Source organism: Entelurus aequoreus, linkage group LG05 (assembly GCF_033978785.1).
Source record: "Entelurus aequoreus isolate RoL-2023_Sb linkage group LG05, RoL_Eaeq_v1.1, whole genome shotgun sequence".
Classification (NCBI taxonomy): domain Eukaryota; kingdom Metazoa; phylum Chordata; class Actinopteri; order Syngnathiformes; family Syngnathidae; genus Entelurus; species Entelurus aequoreus.
In genome coordinates, this window is record NC_084735.1 from 14278852 (window position 1) to 14302203 (window position 23352).

At 29.7% G+C, this 23352-nt stretch overlaps 1 protein-coding gene across 3 annotated transcripts in view; it reads right to left on the reverse strand.

Moving 5' to 3' along the window:
- The window catches only part of LOC133650206 (sal-like protein 3), a 104665-nt gene that overhangs the window by 8082 nt on the left and 73231 nt on the right, over positions 1–23352 (reverse strand). The window contains exon 1 of one of the 3 annotated variants that reach the window (XM_062047165.1): positions 22173–22868. The exons of the other annotated variants lie outside the window; for them this stretch is intronic. Within the exon in view, the coding sequence (XP_061903149.1) occupies positions 22173–22269 (97 nt within the window). The 5' untranslated portion in view covers positions 22270–22868. Of the gene's footprint in view, positions 1–22172; positions 22869–23352 lie in introns of those variants that run through there. 3 annotated transcript variants of the gene reach the window in all.

Below are 23352 nucleotides of genomic sequence, written 5' to 3' on the forward strand. Positions count from 1 at the left end.
GTTGTGGTTTTCATTACCAAAGTTGAAGGTGTTGAAAACGCCATCAAAATAAGTCACTTTTCCCAAGAAGCTGAATGTGTTATGTTGCGCCCTACAAAGTGTTTACACTGCAAGTATTGCACTTATCACACACCAGCTGTTAGTTGTGGTTTTCATTACCAAAGTTGAAGGCGTTGACAACGCCATGCAAAATAAGTCACTTTTTTCCAAGAAGTTGAATGTGTTATGTTGCGCCCTACAAAGTGTTTGCACTGCAAGTATTGCACTTATCACACACCAGCTGTTAGTTGTGGTTTTCATTACCAAAGTTGGAGGCGTTGAATACGCCATGCAAAATAAGTCACTTTTTCCAAGAAGCTGAATGTGTTATGTTGCGCCCTACAAAGTGTTTACACTGCAAGTATTGCACTTATCACACACCAGCTGTTAGTTGTGGTTTTCATTACCAAAGTTGAAGGTGTTGAAAACGCCATCAAAATAAGTCACTTTTCCCAAAAGGCTGAATGTGTTATGTTGCGCCCTACAAAGTGTTTACACTGCAAGTATTGCACTTATCACACACCGGCTGTTAGTTGTGGTTTTCATTACCAAAGTTGAAGGTGTTGAAAACGCCATCAAAATAAGTCACTTTTCCCAAAAGGCTGAATGTGTTATGTTGCGCCCTATAAAGTGTTTACACTGCAAGTATTGCACTTATCACACACCGGCTGTTAGTTGTGGTTTTCATGACCAAAAGTTGAAGGTGTTGAAAACGCCATGCAAAATAAGTAACTTTTCCCAAGAAGCTGAATGTGTTATGTTGCGCCCTACAAAGTGTTTACACTGCAAGTATTGCACTTATCACACACCGGCTGTTAGTTGTGGTTTTCATGACCAAAAGTTGAAGGTGTTGAAAACGCCATGCAAAATAAGTAACTTTTCCCAAGAAGCTGAATGTGTTATGTTGCGCCCTACAAAGTGTTTACACTGCAAGTATTGCACTTATCACACACCAGCTGTTAGTTGTGGTTTTCATTACCAAAAGTTGAAGGCGTTGAAAACGCCCTGAAAAATAAGTAACTTTTTTTCCAAAAAGCTGAATGTGTTATGTTGCGCCCTACAAAGTGTTTACACTGCAAGTATTGCACTTATCACACACCGGCTGTTAGTTGTGGTTTTCATTACCAAAAGTTGGAGGTGTTGAAAACGCCATGCAAAATAAGTAACTTTTTTCCAAGAAGCTGAATGTGTTATGTTGCGCCCTACAAAGTGTTTACACTGCAAGTATTGCACTTATCACACACCAGCTGTTAGTTGTGGTTTTCATTACCAAAAGTTGGAGGTGTTGAAAACGCCACACAAAATAAGTAACTTTTTTCAAGAAGCTGAATGTGTTTTGTTGCGCCTTCAACTTTGGTAATGAAAACCACAACTAACAGCCGGTGTGTGATAAGTGCAATACTTGCAGTGTAAACACTTTATAGGGCGCAACATAACACATTCAGCCTTTTGGGAAAAGTGACTTATTTTGATGGCGTTTTCAACACCTTCAACTTTGGTAATGAAAACCACAACTAACAGCTGGTGTGTGATAAGTGCAATACTTGCAGTGTAAACACTTTGTAGGGCGCAACATAACACATTCAGCCTTTTGGGAAAAGTTACTTATTTTGATGGCGTTTTCAACACCTTCAACTTTGGTAATGAAAACCACAACTAACAGCTGGTGTGTGATAAGTGCAATACTTGCAGTGTAAACACTTTGTAAGGCGCAACATAACACATTCAGCTTCTTGGGAAAAGTTACTTATTTTGCATGGCGTTTTGAACACCTTCAACTTTTGGTCATGAAAACCACAACTAACAGCCGGTGTGTGATAAGTGCAATACTTGCAGTGCAAACACTTTATAGGGCGCAACATAACACATTCAGCTTCTTGGGAAAAGTGACTTATTTTGCATGGCGTTTTCAACACCTTCAACTTTGGTAATGAAAACCACAACTAAGAGCTGGTGTGTGATAAGTGCAATACTTGCAGTGTAAACACTTTGTAGGGCGCAACATAACGCATTGAGCTTCTTGGAAAAAAGTGACTTATGCGTCCACTGTGCCTCTTCTGTCTCCACACCGTGTCTGCTTGTAAGTACTCTGCTGTGTGGGACATGGCCGCTGCAATGTGCGCAGGCTTCACAGCACAGCAGAAAGAGCAGCTGGGGAAGACTCCTACTTCTACTTCAGCGTTTCAAACGAGGGCAGAGGAATATTTGACAACATTTCCCCGCTGGCTTTTGAAATGAAAATATGTTTGTTTCCGCAGCAACAATGGCGTGGACCACCTGCTTCTGTGTGCTAATTGCAGCTTAGCTCGTGCACCACTCAATTTGTACTTCAAAGTAAGAGCGTTTTTGAAGCCATATCCACAGGTGCAGCTGTGATTTTACACTTATTTATAATAAAGTTACAACTATCAGCTGTCATTTTACAGTGAATTATAATACAGTTACAACTATCAGCTGTCATTTTACAGTTAATTATAATAAAGTTACAACTATGAGCTGTGATTTTACAGTTAATTATAATAAAGTTACAACTATATGCTGTCATTTTACAGTTAATTATAATAAAGTTACAACTATCAGCTGTCATTTTACAGTTAATTATAATAAAGTTACAACTATGAGCTGTGATTTTACAGTTAATTATAATAAAGTTACAACTATATGCTGTCATTTTACAGTTAATTATAATAAAGTTACAACTATATGCTGTCATTTTACAGTTTATTATAATAAAGTTACAACTATATGCTTTGATTTTACACTTAATTATAATAAAGTTACAACTATATGCTTTGATGTTACACTTAATTATAATAAAGTTACAACTATATGCTTTGATTTTACACTTAATTATAATAAAGTTACAACTATATGCTGTCATTTTACAGTTTATTATAATAAAGTTACAAATATATGCTTTGATTTTACAGTTAATTATAATAAAGTTACAACTATATGCTTTGATTTTACACTTAATTATAATAAAGTTACAAATATATGCTTTGATTTTACAGTTAATTATAATAAAGTTACAACTATATGCTTTAATTTTACACTTAATTATAATAAAGTTACAACTATATGCTTTGATGTTACACTTAATTATAATAAAGTTACAACTATATGCTTTGATTTTACAGTTAATTATAATAAAGTTACAACTAAATGCTGTGATTTTACAGTTTATTATAATAAAGTTACAACTATATGCTTTGATTTTACACTTAATTATAATAAAGTTACAACTATATGCTTTGATGTTACACTTAATTATAATAAAGTTACAACTATATGCTGTGATTTTACAGTTTATTATAATAAAGTTACAACTATATGCTTTGATTTTACAGTTAATTATAATAAAGTTACAACTATATGCTGTGATTTTACACTTAATTATAATAAAGTTACAACTATATGCTGTGATTTTACAGTTTATTATAATAAAGTTACAACTATATGCTGTGATTTTACAGTTTATTATAATAAAGTTACAACTATATGCTTTGATTTTACAGTTAATTATAATAAAGTTACAATTATATGCTGTCATTTTACAGTTTATTATAATAAAGTTACAACTATATGCTGTGATTTTACAGTTTATTATAATAAGGTTACAACTATATGCTTTGATTTTACAGTTAATTATAATAAAGTTACAACTATATGCTGTGATTTTACAGTTTATTATAATAAGGTTACAACTATATGCTTTGATTTTACAGTTAATTATAATAAAGTTACAACTATATGCTGTCATTTTACAGTTTATTATAATAAAGTTACAACTATATGCTGTGATTTTACAGTTTATTATAATAAAGTTACAACTATATGCTGTGATTTTACACTTAATTATAATAAAGTTACAACTATATGCTGTGATTTTACACTTAATTATAATAAAGTTACAACTATATGCTGTGATTTTACACTTAATTATAATAAAGTTACAACTATATGCTTTGATTTTACACTTAATTATAATAAAGTTACAACTATATGCTGTGATTTTACAGTTAATTATAATAAAGTTACAACTATATGCTGTCATTTTACAGTTTATTATAATAAAGTTACAACTATATGCTGTGATTTTACAGTTTATTATAATAAAGTTACAACTATATGCTGTGATTTTACACTTAATTATAATAAAGTTACAACTACATGCTGTGATTTTACACTTAATTATAATAAAGTTACAACTAAATGCTTTGATTTTACACTTAATTATAATAAAGTTACAACTATATGTTGTAATTTTACAGTTTATTATAATAAAGTTACAAATATATGCTTTGATTTTACAGTTAATTATAATAAAGTTACAACTATATGCTGTCATTTTACAGTTTATTATAATAAAGTTACAACTATATGCTGTGATTTTACAGTTTATTATAATAAAGTTACAACTATATGCTTTGATTTTACACTTAATTATAATAAAGTTACAACTATATGTTTTGATGTTACACTTAATTATAATAAAGTTACAACTATATGCTGTGATTTTACACTTAATTATAATAAAGTTACAACTATATGCTGTGATTTTACACTTAATTATAATAAAGTTACAACTATATGCTGTGATTTTACACTTAATTATAATAAAGTTACAACTATATGCTTTGATTTTACACTTAATTATAATAAAGTTACAACTATATGCTGTGATTTTACAGTTAATTATAATAAAGTTACAACTATATGCTGTCATTTTACAGTTTATTATAATAAAGTTACAACTATATGCTGTGATTTTACAGTTTATTATAATAAAGTTACAACTATATGCTGTGATTTTACACTTAATTATAATAAAGTTACAACTATATGCTGTGATTTTACACTTAATTATAATAAAGTTACAACTAAATGCTTTGATTTTACACTTAATTATAATAAAGTTACAACTATATGTTGTAATTTTACAGTTTATTATAATAAAGTTACAAATATATGCTTTGATTTTACAGTTAATTATAATAAAGTTACAACTATATGCTGTCATTTTACAGTTTATTATAATAAAGTTACAACTATATGCTGTGATTTTACAGTTTATTATAATAAAGTTACAACTATATGCTGTGATTTTACACTTAATTATAATAAAGTTACAACTATATGCTGTGATTTTACACTTAATTATAATAAAGTTACAACTATATGTTTTGATTTTACACTTAATTATAATAAAGTTACAACTATATGCTTTGATGTTTCACTTAATTATAATAAAGTTACAACTATATGCTTTGATTTTACAGTTAATTATAATAAAGTTACAACTATCAGCTGTCATTTTACAGTTAATTATAATAAAGTTACAACTATCAGCTGTGATTTTACAGTTAATTATAATAAAGTTACAACTATATGTTGTCATTTTACAGTTTATTATAATAAAGTTACAACTATATGCTGTGATTTTACAGTTAATTATAATAAAGTTACAACTATCAGCTGTGATTTTACAGTTAATTATAATAAAGTTACAACTATATGCTGTCATTTTACAGTTCATTATAATAAAGTTACAACTATATGCTGTGATTTTACAGTTTATTATAATAAAGTTACAACTATATGCTTTGATTTTACACTTAATTATAATAAAGTTACAACTATATGCTGTCATTTTACAGTTTATTATAATAAAGTTACAACTATATGCTGTGATTTTACAGTTTATTATAATAAAGTTACAACTATATGCTGTGATTTTACACTTAATTATAATAAAGTTACAACTATATGCTGTGATTTTACACTTAATTATAATAAAGTTACAACTATATGTTTTGATTTTACACTTAATTATAATAAAGTAACAACTATATGCTTTGATGTTTCACTTAATTATAATAAAGTTACAACTATATGCTTTGATTTTACAGTTAATTATAATAAAGTTACAACTATCAGCTGTCATTTTACAGTTAATTATAATAAAGTTACAACTATCAGCTGTGATTTTACAGTTAATTATAATAAAGTTACAACTATGTGCTGTCATTTTACAGTTTATTATAATAAAGTTACAACTATATGCTGTGATTTTACAGTTAATTATAATAAAGTTACAACTATCAGCTGTGATTTTACAGTTAATTATAATAATGTTACAACTATATGCTGTCATTTTACAGTTTATTATAATAAAGTTACAACTATATGCTGTGATTTTACAGTTTATTATAATAAAGTTACAACTATATGCTTTGATTTTACACTTAATTATAATAAAGTTACAACTATATGCTTTGATTTTACACTTCATTATAATAAAGTTACAACTATATGCTGTCATTTTACAGTTATTATAATAAAGTTACAACTATATGCTGTAATTTTACTGTTTATAATAATAAAGTTACAACTATATGCTTTGATTTTACACTTAATTATAATAAAGTTACAACTATATGCTTTGATTTTACACTTAATTATAATAAAGTTACAACTATATGTTGTAATTTTACAGTTTATTATAATAAAGTTACAACTATATGCTTTGATTTTACACTTAATTATAATAAAGTTACAACTATATGCTTTGATTTTACACTTAATTATAATAAAGTTACAACTATATGCTTTGATTTTACAGTTAATTATAATAAAGTTACAACTATATGCTGTCATTTTACAGTTTATTATAATAAAGTTACAACTATATGCTGTGATTTTACAGTTTATTATAATAAAGTTACAACTATATGCTGTGATTTTACACTTAATTATAATAAAGTTACAACTATATGCTATGATTTTACAGTTACTTATAATAAAGTTACAACTATATGCTGTCATTTTACAGTTTATTATAATAAAGTTACAACTATATGCTGTGATTTTACAGTTTATTATAATAAAGTTACAACTATATGCTGTGATTTTACACTTAATTATAATAAAGTTACAACTATATGCTTTGATTTTACACTTAATTATAATAAAGTTACAACTATATGCTTTGATGTTACACTTAATTATAATAAAGTTACAACTATATGCTTTGATTCTACAGTTAATTATAATAAAGTTACAACTATATGCTGTAATTTTACTGTTTATTATAATAAAGTTACAACTATATGCTTTGATTTTACACTTAATTATAATAAAGTTACAACTATATGTTTTGATGTTACACTTAATTATAATAAAGTTACAACTATATGCTGTGATTTTACAGTTAATTATAATAAAGTTACAACTATATGCTGTCATTTTACAGTTTATTATAATAAAGTTACAACTATATGCTGTGATTTTACAGTTTATTATAATAAAGTTACAACTATATGCTGTGATTTTACACTTAATTATAATAAAGTTACAACTATATGCTGTGATTTTACACTTAATTATAATAAAGTTACAACTATATGCTTTGATTTTACACTTAATTATAATAAAGTTACAACTATATGTTGTAATTTTACAGTTTATTATAATAAAGTTACAACTATATGCTTTGATTTTACAGTTAATTATAATAAAGTTACAACTATATGCTGTCATTTTACAGTTAATTATAATAAAGTTACAACTATATGCTGTGATTTTACACTTAATTATAATAAAGTTACAACTATATGCTGTGATTTTACACTTAATTATAATAAAGTTACAACTATATGTTTTGATTTTACACTTAATTATAATAAAGTTACAACTATATGCTTTGATGTTACACTTAATTATAATAAAGTTACAACTATATGCTTTGATTTTACAGTTAATTATAATAAAGTTACAGCTATCAGCTGTCATTTTACAGTTAATTATAATAAAGTTACAACTATCAGCTGTGATTTTACAGTTAATTATAATAAAGTTACAACTATATGCTGTCATTTTACAGTTTATTATAATAAAGTTAAAACTATATGCCGTGATTTTACAGTTAATTATAATAAAGTTACAACTATCAGCTGTGATTTTACAGATAATTATAATAAAGTTACAACTATATGCTGTCATTTTACAGTTTATTATAATAAAGTTACAACTATATGCTGTGATTTTACAGTTTATTATAATAAAGTTACAACTATATGCTTTGATTTTACACTCAATTATAATAAAGTTACAACTGTATGCTTTGATTTTACACTTCATTATAATAAAGTTACAACTATATGCTGTCATTTTACAGTTTATTATAATAAAGTTACAACTATATGCTTTGATTTTACACTTAATTATAATAAAGTTACAACTATATGCTTTGATTTTACACTTAATTATAATAAAGTTACAACTATATGCTTTGATTTTACACTTAATTATAATAAAGTTACAACTATATGTTGTAATTTTACAGTTTATTATAATAAATTTACAACTATATGCTTTGATTTTACACTTAATTATAATAAAGTTATAACTATATGCTTTGATGTTACACTTAATTATAATAGTTACAACTATATGCTTTGATTTTACAGTTAATTATAATAAAGTTACAACTATATGCTGTGATTTTACAGTTTATTATAATAAAGTTACAACTATATGCTTTGATTTTACAGTTAATTATAATAAAGTTACAACTATATGCTGTGATTTTACAGTTTATTATAATAAAGTTACAACTATATGCTGTGATTTTACAGTTTATTATAATAAAGTTACAACTATATGCTGTGATTTTACACTTAATTGTAATAAAGTTACAACTACCGTATTTCCTTGAATAGCCGCAGGGGCGTTAATTAATTTAAAACCTCCTGTCACACCTGCGTTTACCGGAAACCGGCGGGATGGCCGTGCATGCGGTAATTATTTTAAAACCTCTTCTCACTCCGGCGTTTACCAAAAGGAATCCATAAAATTTAGGCGTGCGCTTTGAGTGTGATGTAAGCATACCATCATGAAAAGCACATTTAATTAAAAAAAACGTTATTATGGTCTTACCTGTACTTATAAATGGAGTCCATTTGCAGCTCCTTCTGACCAAAAGCATCGATAACTTGTTTATAGAAGTCTTCCTTATTTTCTTTCTTCAGTTTTAAAAGTCTCTGTTTCGATGGAGATATTCCTTTAATTATTACCTCCTGCTTCGATTGAAAGTCCAGTTTAGAAAACTGTTTTATTTTATGTATGTAATCCTCCATTTTAAAAGTTCAGGCAGAGGACAGAAAAAAAAATCTCTTGCTGCGTGTGTTCACTTCTTCTGCAGTACCGGAAGTCGCAAGAAGGATCACTAGCGCGGCAGCGCCCTCTACCACCAGGAGGCGGGAGTCATTTAATGACTTATACAGTATTTCACACACGCAGCTACGGTATATTAATAAAACATAGCTGCTTACTGTTCTCTTTAGCATACTGTACAGGTATTCAATAGCTTGGACCTTAAATCCTACTGAAAAGCTCTTTATCTTTTTTCCTTTGTGCGATTGTAAACTACTGAAAGCAGTTTCCTCCATTTTGAAAATGAGGACAGATGCGTCACTCGTGACGTAACGAATTTGACCCGGTGGAAGTTCTAGACATATGCTAAATATTTTGCGAAACGAGTTTGACCCGGCGAAAATTACAGACATGCGATGATAACATTAATATTTTGCGAAACGAATTTGATCCAGCTTCAATAATAAACCGGCGATAAGGCCAAGCATGCGTTAATTATTTTGAGAAACGAGTTTGACCCGGCAGTAATTCTAGACGTGCGAATACTATATTCCCTGCGCCAATTCAAGGAAATACGGTATATGCTGTGATTTTACACTTAATTATAATAAAGTTACAACTATATGCTTTGATTTTACAGTTAATTATAATAAAGTTACAACTATATGCTGTCATTTTACAGTTTATTATAATAAAGTTACAACTATATGTTTTGATTTTACACTTAATTATAATAAAGTTACAACTAAATGCTTTGATTTTACACTTAATTATAATAAAGTTACAACTATATGCTTTGATTTTACACTTAATTATAATAAAGTTACAACTATATGCTTTGATTTTACACTTAATTATAATAAAGTTACAACTATATGCTTTGATTTTACACTTAATTATAATAAAGGTACAACTATATGCTGTCATTTTACAGTTTATTATAATAAAGTTACAACTATATGCTGTGATTTTACAGTTTATTATAATAAAGTTACAACTATATGCTGTGATTTTACAGTTTATTATAATAAAGTTACAACTATATGCTGTGATTTTACAGTTTATTATAATAAAGTTACAACTATATGCTGTGATTTTACAGTTTATTATAATAAAGTTACAACTATATGCTGTGATTTTACACTTAATTGTAATAAAGTTACAACTATATGCTGTGATTTTACACTTAATTATAATAAAGTTACAACTATATGCTTTGATTTTACAGTTAATTATAATAAAGTTACAACTATATGCTGTCATTTTACAGTTTATTATAATAAAGTTACAACTATATGTTTTGATTTTACACTTAATTATAATAAAGTTACAACTAAATGCTTTGATTTTACACTTAATTATAATAAAGTTACAACTATATGCTTTGATTTTACACTTAATTATAATAAAGTTACAACTATATGCTTTGATTTTACACTTAATTATAATAAAGTTACAACTATATGCTTTGATTTTACACTTAATTATAATAAAGGTACAACTATATGCTGTCATTTTACAGTTTATTATAATAAAGTTACAACTATATGCTTTGATTTTACAGTTAATTATAATAAAGTTACAACTATATGCTGTGATATTACAGTTCATTATAACACAGTTACAACTATCAGGTGTGATTTTACTGTTTATTATAATAAAGTTACAACTATCAGCTGTGATTTTACAGTTTATTATAATAAAGTTACAACTATATGCTGTGATATTACAGTTTATTATAACACAGTTACAACTATCAGGTGTGATTTTACAGTTTATTACAATAAAGTTACAACTATCAGCTGTGATTTTACAGTTGATTATAATAAAGTTACAACTAACAGCTGTGATTTTACAGTTGATTCTAATAAAGTTACAACTATATGCTGTGATTTTACAGTTTATTATAACAAAGTTACAACTATCAGCTGTGATTTTACAGTTATTCATAATAAAGTTACAACTATCAGCTGTGATTTTACAGTTAATTAAAATAAAGTTACAAATTACTGTGATTTTACATTATATTAGTTTTTACATTTATACAGTTTATAAAGTTAATTATGATGAAGTTACAACTATCAGAAGTGATTTTACAGTTAATTATAATAAAGTTACAACTGTCAGCTGTGATTTTACAGTTAATTATAATAAAGTTACACCTATCAGCTGTGATTTTACAGTTAATTATAATAAAGTTACACCTATCAGCTGGGATTTTACAGTTAATTATAATAAAGTTACAACTATCAGCTGTGATATTACAGTTAATTATAATAAAGTTACAACGATCAGCTGTGATTTTACAGTTAATTATAATAAAGTTACACCTATCAGCTGGGATTTTACAGTTAATTACGATGAAGTTACAACTACCAGAAGATTTTACAGTTAATTATATTAAAGTTAAAACTATCAGCTACGATTTTACAGTTAATTAAAATAAAGTTACAACTATATGCTGTGATTTTACAGTTAATTATAACAAAGTTACAACTATCAGCTGTGATTTTACAGTTGATTATAATAAAGTTACGACTATCAGCTGTGATTTTACAGTTAATTACGATGAAATTACAACTACCAGAAGATTTTACAGTTAATTATATTAAAGTTAAAACTATCAGCTATGATTTTACAGTTAATTACAATAAAGTTACAACTATCAGCTATGATTTTACAGTTAATTACAATAAAGTTACAACTATATGCTGTGATTTTACAGTTGATTATAATAAAGTTACGACTAACAGCTGTGATTTTACAGTAGATTATAGTAAAGTTACGACTAACAGCTGTGATTTTACAGTTAATTTTGATAAAGTTACGACTATTAACTGTGATTTTACAGTTAATTATATTTAAGTTAAAACTATCAGCTGTGATTTTACAGTTAATTACAATAAAGTTACGACTATCAGCTGTGATTTTACACTTAATTACGATGGAGTTACAACTACCAGAATATTTTACAGTTAATTATATTTAAGTTAAAACTATCAGCTATGATTTTACAGTTAATTACAATAAAGTTACAACTATTAGCTGTGATTTTACAGTTGATTATAATAAAGTTACACCTAAATAAAACATACGTATGTGCAAACCTTCCAGACACACAAACAAGAACAGCATGAGCGCTTCACGCCATATAGCGAGTATGCGAGTGAGTATTTCCAGTGATGGAGCAGGAAGGGGCTAGGAATACGCTCATATGTCATCCCCTGATATTTGACACGCGCTTGGGATTAGCAATTAGCTGAGCGAGAAGGGAATGTGTGAGAAGAGTGGAGTCAACAATCAAGCCGCTCAGCAGGTGGGTGGTCTGACTTGGCACACCTCACTTCCAGGGGAAAGAAAGGCCAGGTCAGATTTGATTCCCGCCGTTGAATATTTGTCCAAATAAAATAGCAAGTATAATTCACCCTCCCCATAATAACAAATATAATAGTAAGTATGAGCGCCATAATAACAAATATAATAGTAAGTATGAGCGCCATAATAACAAATATAATAGTAAGTATGAGCGCCATAATAACAAATATAATAGTAAGTATGAGCGCCATAATAACAAATATAATAGTAAGTATGAGCGCCATAATTCACCCTCCCCATAATAACAAATATAATAGTAAGTATGAGCACCATAATAACAAATATAATAGTAAGTATGAGCACCATAATAACAAATATAATAGTAAGTATGAGCGCCATAATAACAAATATAATAGTAAGTATGAGCACCAAAATTCACCCTCCCCATAACAACAAATATAATAGTAAGTATGAGCGCCATAATAACAAATATAATAGTAAGTATGAGCGCCATAATTCTCCCTCTCCATAATAACAAATATAATAGTAAGTATGAGCGCCATAATTCTCCCTCCCCATAATAACAAATATAATAGTAAGTATGAGCGCCATAATAACAAATATAATAGTAAGTATGAGCGCCATAATAACAAATATAATAGTAAGTATGAGCGCCATAATAACAAATATAATAGTAAGTATGAGCGCCATAATTCACCCTCCCCATAATAACAAATATAATAGTAAGTATGAGCACCATAATAACAAATATAATAGTAAGTATGAGCACCATAATAACAAATATAATAGTAAGTATGAGCGCCATAATAACAAATATAATAGTAAGTATGAGCACCAAAATTCACCCTCCCCATAACAACAAATATAATAGTAAGTATGAGCGCCATAATAACAAATATAATAGTAAGTATGAGCGCCATAATTCTCCCTCTCCATAATAACAAATATAATAGTAAGTATGAGCGCCATAATTCACCCTCCCCATAATAACAAATATAATAGTAAGTATGAGCGCCATAATAACAAATATAATAGTAAGTATGAGCGCCATAATAACAAATATAATAGTAAGTATGAGCGCCATAATAACAAATATAATAGTAAGTATGAGCGCCATAATAACAAATATAATAGTAAGTATGAGCGCCATAATTCACCCTCCCCATAATAACAAATATAATAGTAAGTATGAGCACCATAATAACAAATATAATAGTAAGTATGAGCGCCATAATAACAAATATAATAGTAAGTATGAGCGCCATAATAACAAATATAATAGTAAATATGAGCGCCATAATTCACCCTCCCCATAATAACAAATATAATAGTAAGTATGAGCTCCATAATAACAAATATAATAGTAAGTATGAGCGCCATAATAACAAATATAATAGTAAGTATGAGCGCCATAATAACAAATATAATAGTAAGTATGAGCGCCATAATTCACCCTCCCCATAATAACAAATATAATAGTAAGTATGAGCACCATAATAACAAATATAATAGTAAGTATGAGCGCCATAATAACAAATATAATAGTAAGTATGAGCGCCATAATAACAAATACAATAGTAAGTATGAGCGCCATAATAACAAATAGAATAGTAAGTATGAGCGCCATAATAACAAATATAATAGGAAGTATGAGCGCCATAATAACAAATATAATAGTAAGTATGAGCGCCATAATAACAAATACAATAGTAAGTATGAGCGCCATAATAACAAATATAATAGGAAGTATGAGCACCATAATAACAAATATAATAGGAAGTATGAGCGCCATAATAACAAATATAATAGGAAGTATGAGCGCCATAATAACAAATATAATAGTAAGTATGAGCGCCATAATTCACCCTCCACATAATAACAAATATAATAGTAAGTATGAGCACCATAATAACAAATGTAATAGTAAGTATGAGCATCATAATAACAAATATAATAGTACGTATGAGCGCCATAATTCACCCTCCCCATAATAACAAATATAATAGTAAGTATGAGCGCCATAATAACAAATATAATAGTAAGTATGAGCGCCAAAATTCACCCTCCCCATAACAACAAATATAATAGTAAGTATGAGCGCCATAATAACAAATATAATAGTAAGTATGAGCGCCATAATAACAAATACAATAGTAAGTATGAGCGCCATAATAACAAATACAATAGTACGTATGAGCGCCATAATAACAAATATAATAGTAAGTATGAGCACCATAATAACAAATATAATAGTAAGTATGAGCGCCATAATAACAAATATAATAGGAAGTATGAGCGCCATAATAACAAATATAATAGTAAGTATGAGCGCCATAATTCACCCTCCACATAATAACAAATATAATAGTAAGTATGAGCACCATAATAACAAATGTAATAGTAAGTATGAGCACCATAATAACAAATATAATAGTAAGTATGAGCGCCATAATTCACCCTCCCCATAATAACAAATATAATAGTAAGTATGAGCGCCATAATAACAAATATAATAGTAAGTATGAGCACCATAATAACAAATATAATAGTAAGTATGAGCACCATAATAACAAATGTAATAGTAAGTATGAGCACCATAATAACAAATATAATAGTAAGTATGAGCGCCATAATAACAAATATAATAGTATGAGCTCCATAATAACAAATATAATAGTAAGTATGAGCGCCATAATTCACCCTCCCCATAATAACAAATATAATAGTAAGTATGAGCGCCATAATTCACCCTCCCCATAATAACAAATATAATAGTAAGTATGAGCGCCATAATTCTCCCTCTCCATAATAACAAATATAATAGTAAGTATGAGCGCCATAATTCTCCCTCTCCATAATAACAAATATAATAGTAAGTATGAGCGCCATAATAACAAATATAATAGTAAGTATGAGCGCCATAATAACAAATATAATAGTAAGTATGAGCGCCATAATAACAAATATAATAGTAAGTATGAGCGCCATAATTCTCCCTCTCCATAATAACAAATATAATAGTAAGTATGAGCGCCATAATTCTCCCTCTCTATAATAACAAATATAATAGTAAGTATGAGCGCCATAATAACAAATATAATAGTAAGTATGAGCGCCATAATAACAAATATAATAGTAAGTATGAGCGCCATAATAACAAATATAATAGTAAGTATGAGCGCCATAATAACAAATATAATAGTAAGTATGAGCGCCATAATTCACCCTCCCCATAATAACAAATATAATAGTAAGTATGAGCACCATAATAACAAATATAATAGTAAGTATGAGCGCCATAATAACAAATATAATAGTAAGTATGAGCGCCATAATAACAAATATAATAGTAAATATGAGCGCCATAATTCACCCTCCCCATAATAACAAATATAATAGTAAGTATGAGCTCCATAATAACAAATATAATAGTAAGTATGAGCGCCATAATAACAAATATAATAGTAAGTATGAGCGCCATAATAACAAATATAATAGTAAGTATGAGCGCCATAATTCACCCTCCCCATAATAACAAATATAATAGTAAGTATGAGCACCATAATAACAAATATAATAGTAAGTATGAGCGCCATAATAACAAATATAATAGTAAGTATGAGCGCCATAATAACAAATACAATAGTAAGTATGAGCGCCATAATAACAAATAGAATAGTAAGTATGAGCGCCATAATAACAAATATAATAGGAAGTATGAGCGCCATAATAACAAATATAATAGTAAGTATGAGCGCCATAATAACAAATACAATAGTAAGTATGAGCGCCATAATAACAAATATAATAGGAAGTATGAGCGCCATAATAACAAATATAATAGTAAGTATGAGCGCCATAATAACAAATATAATAGTAAGTATGAGCGCCATAATAACAAATATAATAGTAAGTATGAGCGCCATAATTCACCCTCCACATAATAACAAATATAATAGTAAGTATGAGCACCATAATAACAAATGTAATAGTAAGTATGAGCATCATAATAACAATTATAATAGTAAGTATGAGCGCCATAATTCACCCTCCCCATAATAACAAATATAATAGTAAGTATGAGCGCCATAATAACAAATATAATAGTAAGTATGAGCGCCAAAATTCACCCTCCCCATAACAACAAATATAATAGTAAGTATGAGCGCCATAATAACAAATATAATAGTAAGTATGAGCGCCATAATAACAAATACAATAGTAAGTATGAGCGCCATAATAACAAATACAATAGTACGTATGAGCGCCATAATAACAAATATAATAGTAAGTATGAGCACCATAATAACAAATATAATAGTAAGTATGAGCGCCATAATAACAAATATAATAGGAAGTATGAGCGCCATAATAACAAATATAATAGTAAGTATGAGCGCCATAATTCACCCTCCACATAATAACAAATATAATAGTAAGTATGAGCACCATAATAACAAATGTAATAGTAAGTATGAGCACCATAATAACAAATATAATAGTAAGTATGAGCGCCATAATTCACCCTCCCCATAATAACAAATATAATAGTAAGTATGAGCGCCATAATAACAAATATAATAGTAAGTATGAGCACCATAATAACAAATATAATAGTAAGTATGAGCACCATAATAACAAATGTAATAGTAAGTATGAGCACCATAATAACAAATATAATAGTAAGTATGAGCGCCATAATAACAAATATAATAGTAAGTATGAGCGCCATAATAACAAATATAATAGTAAGTATGAGCGCCAAAATTCACCCTCCCCATAATAACAAATATAATAGTAAGTATGAGCACCATAATAACAAATATAATAGTAAGTATGAGCGCCATAATAACAAATATAATAGTAAGTATGAGCGCCAAAATTCACCCTCCCCATAACAACAAATATAATAGTAAGTATGAGCGCCATAATAACAAATATAATAGTAAGTATGAGCGCCATAATAACAAATACAATAGTAAGTATGAGCGCCATAATAACAAATACAATAGTAAGTATGAGCGCCATAATAACAAATATAATAGTAAGTATGAGCGCCATAATAAAAAATATAATAGTAAGTATGAGCGCCATAATAACAAATATAATAGGAAGTATGAGCGCCATAATAACAAATATAATAGGAAGTATGAGCGCCATAATAACAAATATAATAGTAAGTATGAGCACCATAATAACAAATATAATAGGAAGTATGAGCGCCATAATAACAAATATAATAGTAAGTATGAGCGCCATAATAACAAATATAATAGTAAGTATGAGCGCCATAATAACAAATATAATAGGAAGTATGAGCACCATAATAACAAATATAATAGGAAGTATGAGCGCCATAATAACAAATATAATAGTAAGTATGAGCGCCATAATAACAAATATAATAGTAAGTATGAGCGCCATAATAACAAATATAATAGGAAGTATGAGCACCATAATAACAAATATAATAGGAAGTATGAGCGCCATAATAACAAATATAATAGGAAGTATGAGCACCATAATAACAAATATAATAGGAAGTATGAGCGCCATAATAACAAATATAATAAGAAGTATGAGCACCATAATAACAAATATAATAGGAAGTATGAGCGCCATAATAACAAATATAATAGGAAGTATGAGCGCCATAATTCACCCTCCCCATAAAAAGAGGAGCAGGCGTCAGATTGATGTCTCCGTGCTTCCACAGAGAACATCATCAGACTAAAAGCAAACACACTCTCAGCCCGCCGCCGTGGCCTCTTTGGCCGACCTTTGACCCTTAGGGTTCAGGGGTCGACACGTGCTAATTGCGCTGTGACCATGCAGGGCCGCCGCCGGTTCTTACAGCGCGCTGTTAGCAGCCGCAACGTGACAGAAAGCGTGCTTTGCTAAAGAGACAATAATTCACCCAGCAAGCAGCAGACTTTGAAACAACGTTGAGGACTTCTTGGATTACATCCTGATGTTGACTAACTCAAATACAACGTTGAAACAACATGCATTGTAACCACGTTTAATCAATGTTGGGTTCTGACCATCTGATCATTGAATTTTGGTCATTTCCCAAACAATATTCCACAACCACAACATATATACAACGTTGAAACAACATGCTTTTTGGTGACATTTATTCAATGTTGGGTTCTGACGTTGATTTGACCATTGAATTTTGGTCATTTCCCAACCAAAAGTCAACACAAATACAACGTTGAAACAACATGTTTTTTGACGACGTGTAATCAATGTTGGGTTCTGACGTTGATTTGACCATTGAATTATGGTCATTTCCCAACCAATATTCTACAACACAAATACACCGTTGAAACAACGTGCTTTTTGACGACGTTTATTCAATGTCGGGTTCTGACGTTGATTTGACCGTTGAATTTTGGTCATTTCCCAACCAAAATTCAACACAAATACAACGTTGAAACAACATATTTTTTGACAATGTTTAATCAATGTTGGGTTCTGACCATCTGATCATTGAATTTTGGTCATTTCCCAACCAATATTCTACAACACAAATACAACGTTGAAACAACATACTTTTTGATGACGTTTAATCAATGTTGGGTTCTGACGCTGATTTGACCATTGAATTTTGGTCAATTCCCAACCAAAATTCAATGTTGAAACAACATGCTTTTTGACGACGTTTAATCAATGTCGGGTTCTGACCTTGATTTGACCATTGAATTTTGGTCATTTCCCAACCAATATTCAACCACACAAATACAACGTTGAAACAACATGCTTTTTGGTGACATTTATTCAATGTTGGGTTCTGACGTTGATTTGACCATTGAATTTTGGTCATTTCCCAACCAAAAGTCAACACAAATACAACGTTGAAACAACATGTTTTTTGACGACGTGTAATCAATGTTGGGTTCTGACGTTGATTTGACCATTGAATTATGGTCATTTCCCAACCAATATTCTACAACACAAATACACTGTTGAAACAACGTGCTTTTTGACGACGTTTATTCAATGTCGGGTTCTGACGTTGATTTGACCGTTGAATTTTGGTCATTTCCCAACCAAAATTCAACACAAATACAACGTTGAAACAACATATTATTTGACAAAGTTTAATCAATGTTGGGTTCTGACCATCTGATCATTGAATTTTGGTCATTTCCCAACCAATATTCTACAACACAAATACAACGTTGAAACAACATACTTTTTGATGACGTTTAATCAATGTTGGGTTCTGACGTTGATTTCACCATTGAATTTTGGTCAATTCCCAACCAAAATTCAACGTTGAAACAACATGCTTTTTGACGACGTTTAATCAATGTCGGGTTCTGACCTTGATTTGACCATTGAATTTTGGTAATTTCCCAACCAATATTCAACCACACAAATACAACGTTGAATCAACATACTTTTTGACGACCTTTAATCAATGTTGGGTTCTGTCCATCTGATCATTGAATTTTGGTAATTTCCCAAACAATATTCCACAACCACAACACATATACAACATTGAAACAACATACTTTTTGATGACGTTTATTCAATGTTGGGTTCTGACGTTGATTTGACCATTGAATTTTGGTCATTTCCCAACCAAAAGTCAACACAAATACAACGTTGAAACAACATATTTTTTGACAACGTTTAATCAATGTTGGGTTCTGACCATCTGATCATTGAATTTTGGTCATTTCCCAACCAATATTCCACAACCACAACACATATACAACGTTGAAACAACATACTTTTTGACGACGTTTATTCAATGTTGAGTTCTGACGTTGATTTGACCATTGAATTTTGGTCAATTCCCAACCAAAATTCAACACAAATACAACGTTGAAACAACATGCTTTTTGACGACTTGTAATCAATGTTGGGTTCTGACGTTGAGTTGACCATTGAATTTTGGTCATTTCTCAACCAATATTCTACAACACAAATACAACGTTGAAACAACATACTTTTTGACGACGTTTAATCGATGTTGGGTTCTGATGTTGATTTGACCATTGAATTTTGGTCATTTTGCAACCAAAATTCAACACAAATACAACGTTGAAACAACATGTTTTTGACAACGTTTAATCAATGTTGGGTTCTGACGTTGATTTGACCATTGAGTTTTGGTCACTTCCCAACCAATATTCCACCACACAAATACAACGTTGAATCAACATACTTTTTAACGACGTTTAATCAATGTTGGCTTCTGTCCATCTGATCATTGAATTTTGGTCATTTCCCGACCAATATTCCACAACCACAACACAAATACAACGTTGAAACAACATGCTTTTTGACGACATTTAATCAATGTCGGGTTCTGACGTTGATTTGATCATTGAAATTGGGTTATTTCCCAACTATTATTCCACCACACAAATACAATGTTAAAACAACATGCTTTTTGATGACGTTTAATTCAATGTCGGGTTCTGACGTTGATTTGACCATTGAATTTTGGTCAATTCCCAACCAAAATTCAACACAAATACAACGTTAAAACAACATGCTTTTTGACGACTTGTAATCAATGTTGGGTTCTGACGTTGATTTGACCGTTGAATTTTGGTCATTTCCCAATCAATATTCTACAACACAAATACAACGTTGAAACAACATTCTTTTTGACGATGTTTAATCAATGTTGGGTTCCGACGTTGATTTGACCATTGAAATTTTGGTCATTTCCCAACCAAAATTCAACACAAATACAACGTTGAAACAACATATTTTTTGACGACGTTCAATCAATGTTGGGTTCTGACCATCTGATCATTGAATTTGGTCATTTTTCAACCAAATTTCTCTAACACAAACACAACGTTGAAACGACATGCTTTCTGACGACAATTATTCAATGTTGGGTTCTGACCAGTTGGTCGTTGAAATATGGTCATTTCCCAACCAATATTCTACCACACAAACACAACGTTGAAACAACGTGCTTTTTGACAACGTTTATTTAATGTCAGGTTGATTTGACCATTGAATTTTGGTCATTTCCCAACCAACAACGTGGATCCAAGGTTGCACACCAACGTCTACGTCTCAATTAACAAACACAACTATTTTGCAACATTGTTTCAAAGTCAGTTTTAAAGGACACGTACGTAAAATCAACGTTGTATCAATGTCTGGGAAGGTATGATTCTTGTTGCATCGCAGCAAATATGAGCAGATTAATGTTTGCATACAGTCGTGTGTGTGTGTGTGTACGTGTGTGTGTGTGTGTGTGTGAGGGATTAATTTGTTTAATTGAGTGAAAAGGTTGAAATAACGTCGACTGTACATATGAGGACAATATATTACAAAATATAACATCATGATTTTAGTCACTAATGGTGCCTCAATAATCAAAATATAAAACAATAAAATGTGTAAAATTCAATAAATTAATTATTATAATATACTATAATATTGAAATAGTAAATAAATAAATAAATAAAAATAAAAATAATAAATGAATATTTTTGGAGCCAAACTTGATGTTTTTTCCCCTTTCAAGGAGCTACAAATCACTTATTTCTCCTCTTTCCGCCACAACTTCCTACGTAGTCCGCACTTTAAAGTCACGCAACGGAACAAAACAAACTTTTTGAAAAAAAACAACCAAACTTTGCAGGCCAAGTACGCACCGTGCTGATCCCGGCGGAGGAGGAGGAGGAGGCCGCCTCGTCGCTCCTCCTGGCCGCCCCGGAGGTGTTGCGGCTGGGCTTGCTTGCGCCGGGACATGTCGCTCTCTCTCCGCCTGGGCCCCTCCGTCCTCGGCGAGCAGCGACCGGCAGCCTCCGGTCCGGTGGGAGAGGAGCGAATGAAATAAGCGCCGCGGAGCAGCGAGGCTGGTGTGGATGCGCCGCCGGTGCCGAGTGCGCATGTCAGTGGGATGATGATGATGATGCTGATGATGCTGCTGATGATGATGATGATGACAGGGGTGGTGGGGGTGTGGTGCTGTGGTGGAGGATTGGCTGCTAGGAGGTTTAATAGGACAAATAATAATCATGACATCACTTCCGGTGCCGCTTTTTACGCACAAATGCCCGCGCGGCCAAAAGACTCATTTTGTGTATGGGGGCCCAAATGGGACAAAACTAAATGAATAAGTTCATCTTTAAGTCATACTGAAATGTGACATCAAATGCAGACATGTGTTTAATTAGTTATGTAATTGTTTCATTCATTTTTTTCATGACTGAATTATTGCACGATTTAATTCATTATTAATTTAGTAATTTCATGGTTTATTTGTAGGGTAATTAATTGATTACACATTTAAGTAATTAATAATAATTAAATGTCGTCCAATTTGGCCCTCCATAGTTGTGTACATCCAACATCGTAATTTAAATAATGACTTATTAAATACAAAAATGTGTTATCAAATCTGTCATTAATTTATTTAATCTAAAATTGTATTTGATTATTGATTTCCTAATTTAATTGCTTATTTAATGATTTCATTATTTCTTAATTTTATTGTTTGATTTAATTAATTATTAATGTAATTATTTCATGATTTATTTAATTTGTATTATTTTTCATTTAGTTAATGATTTCATTCATTATTTCATGATTTAAATATTACATGACTTATTTGTTTATTATTTAATTATTTAATTAATATTTAATTAAATGTGTTTTAAATGTGTCTTTAATGTATTTAATGTAAAATTACATTACATTTTGTATTCCCTTCAATTAGTTATGTAATTGTTTCATTAATTTTTTGAATGACTGAGATGTTGCATGACTTAAATTCATTTTTAATTTAGTAATTTCATGATTTATTTGTAATGTAATTAATTGATTACACAT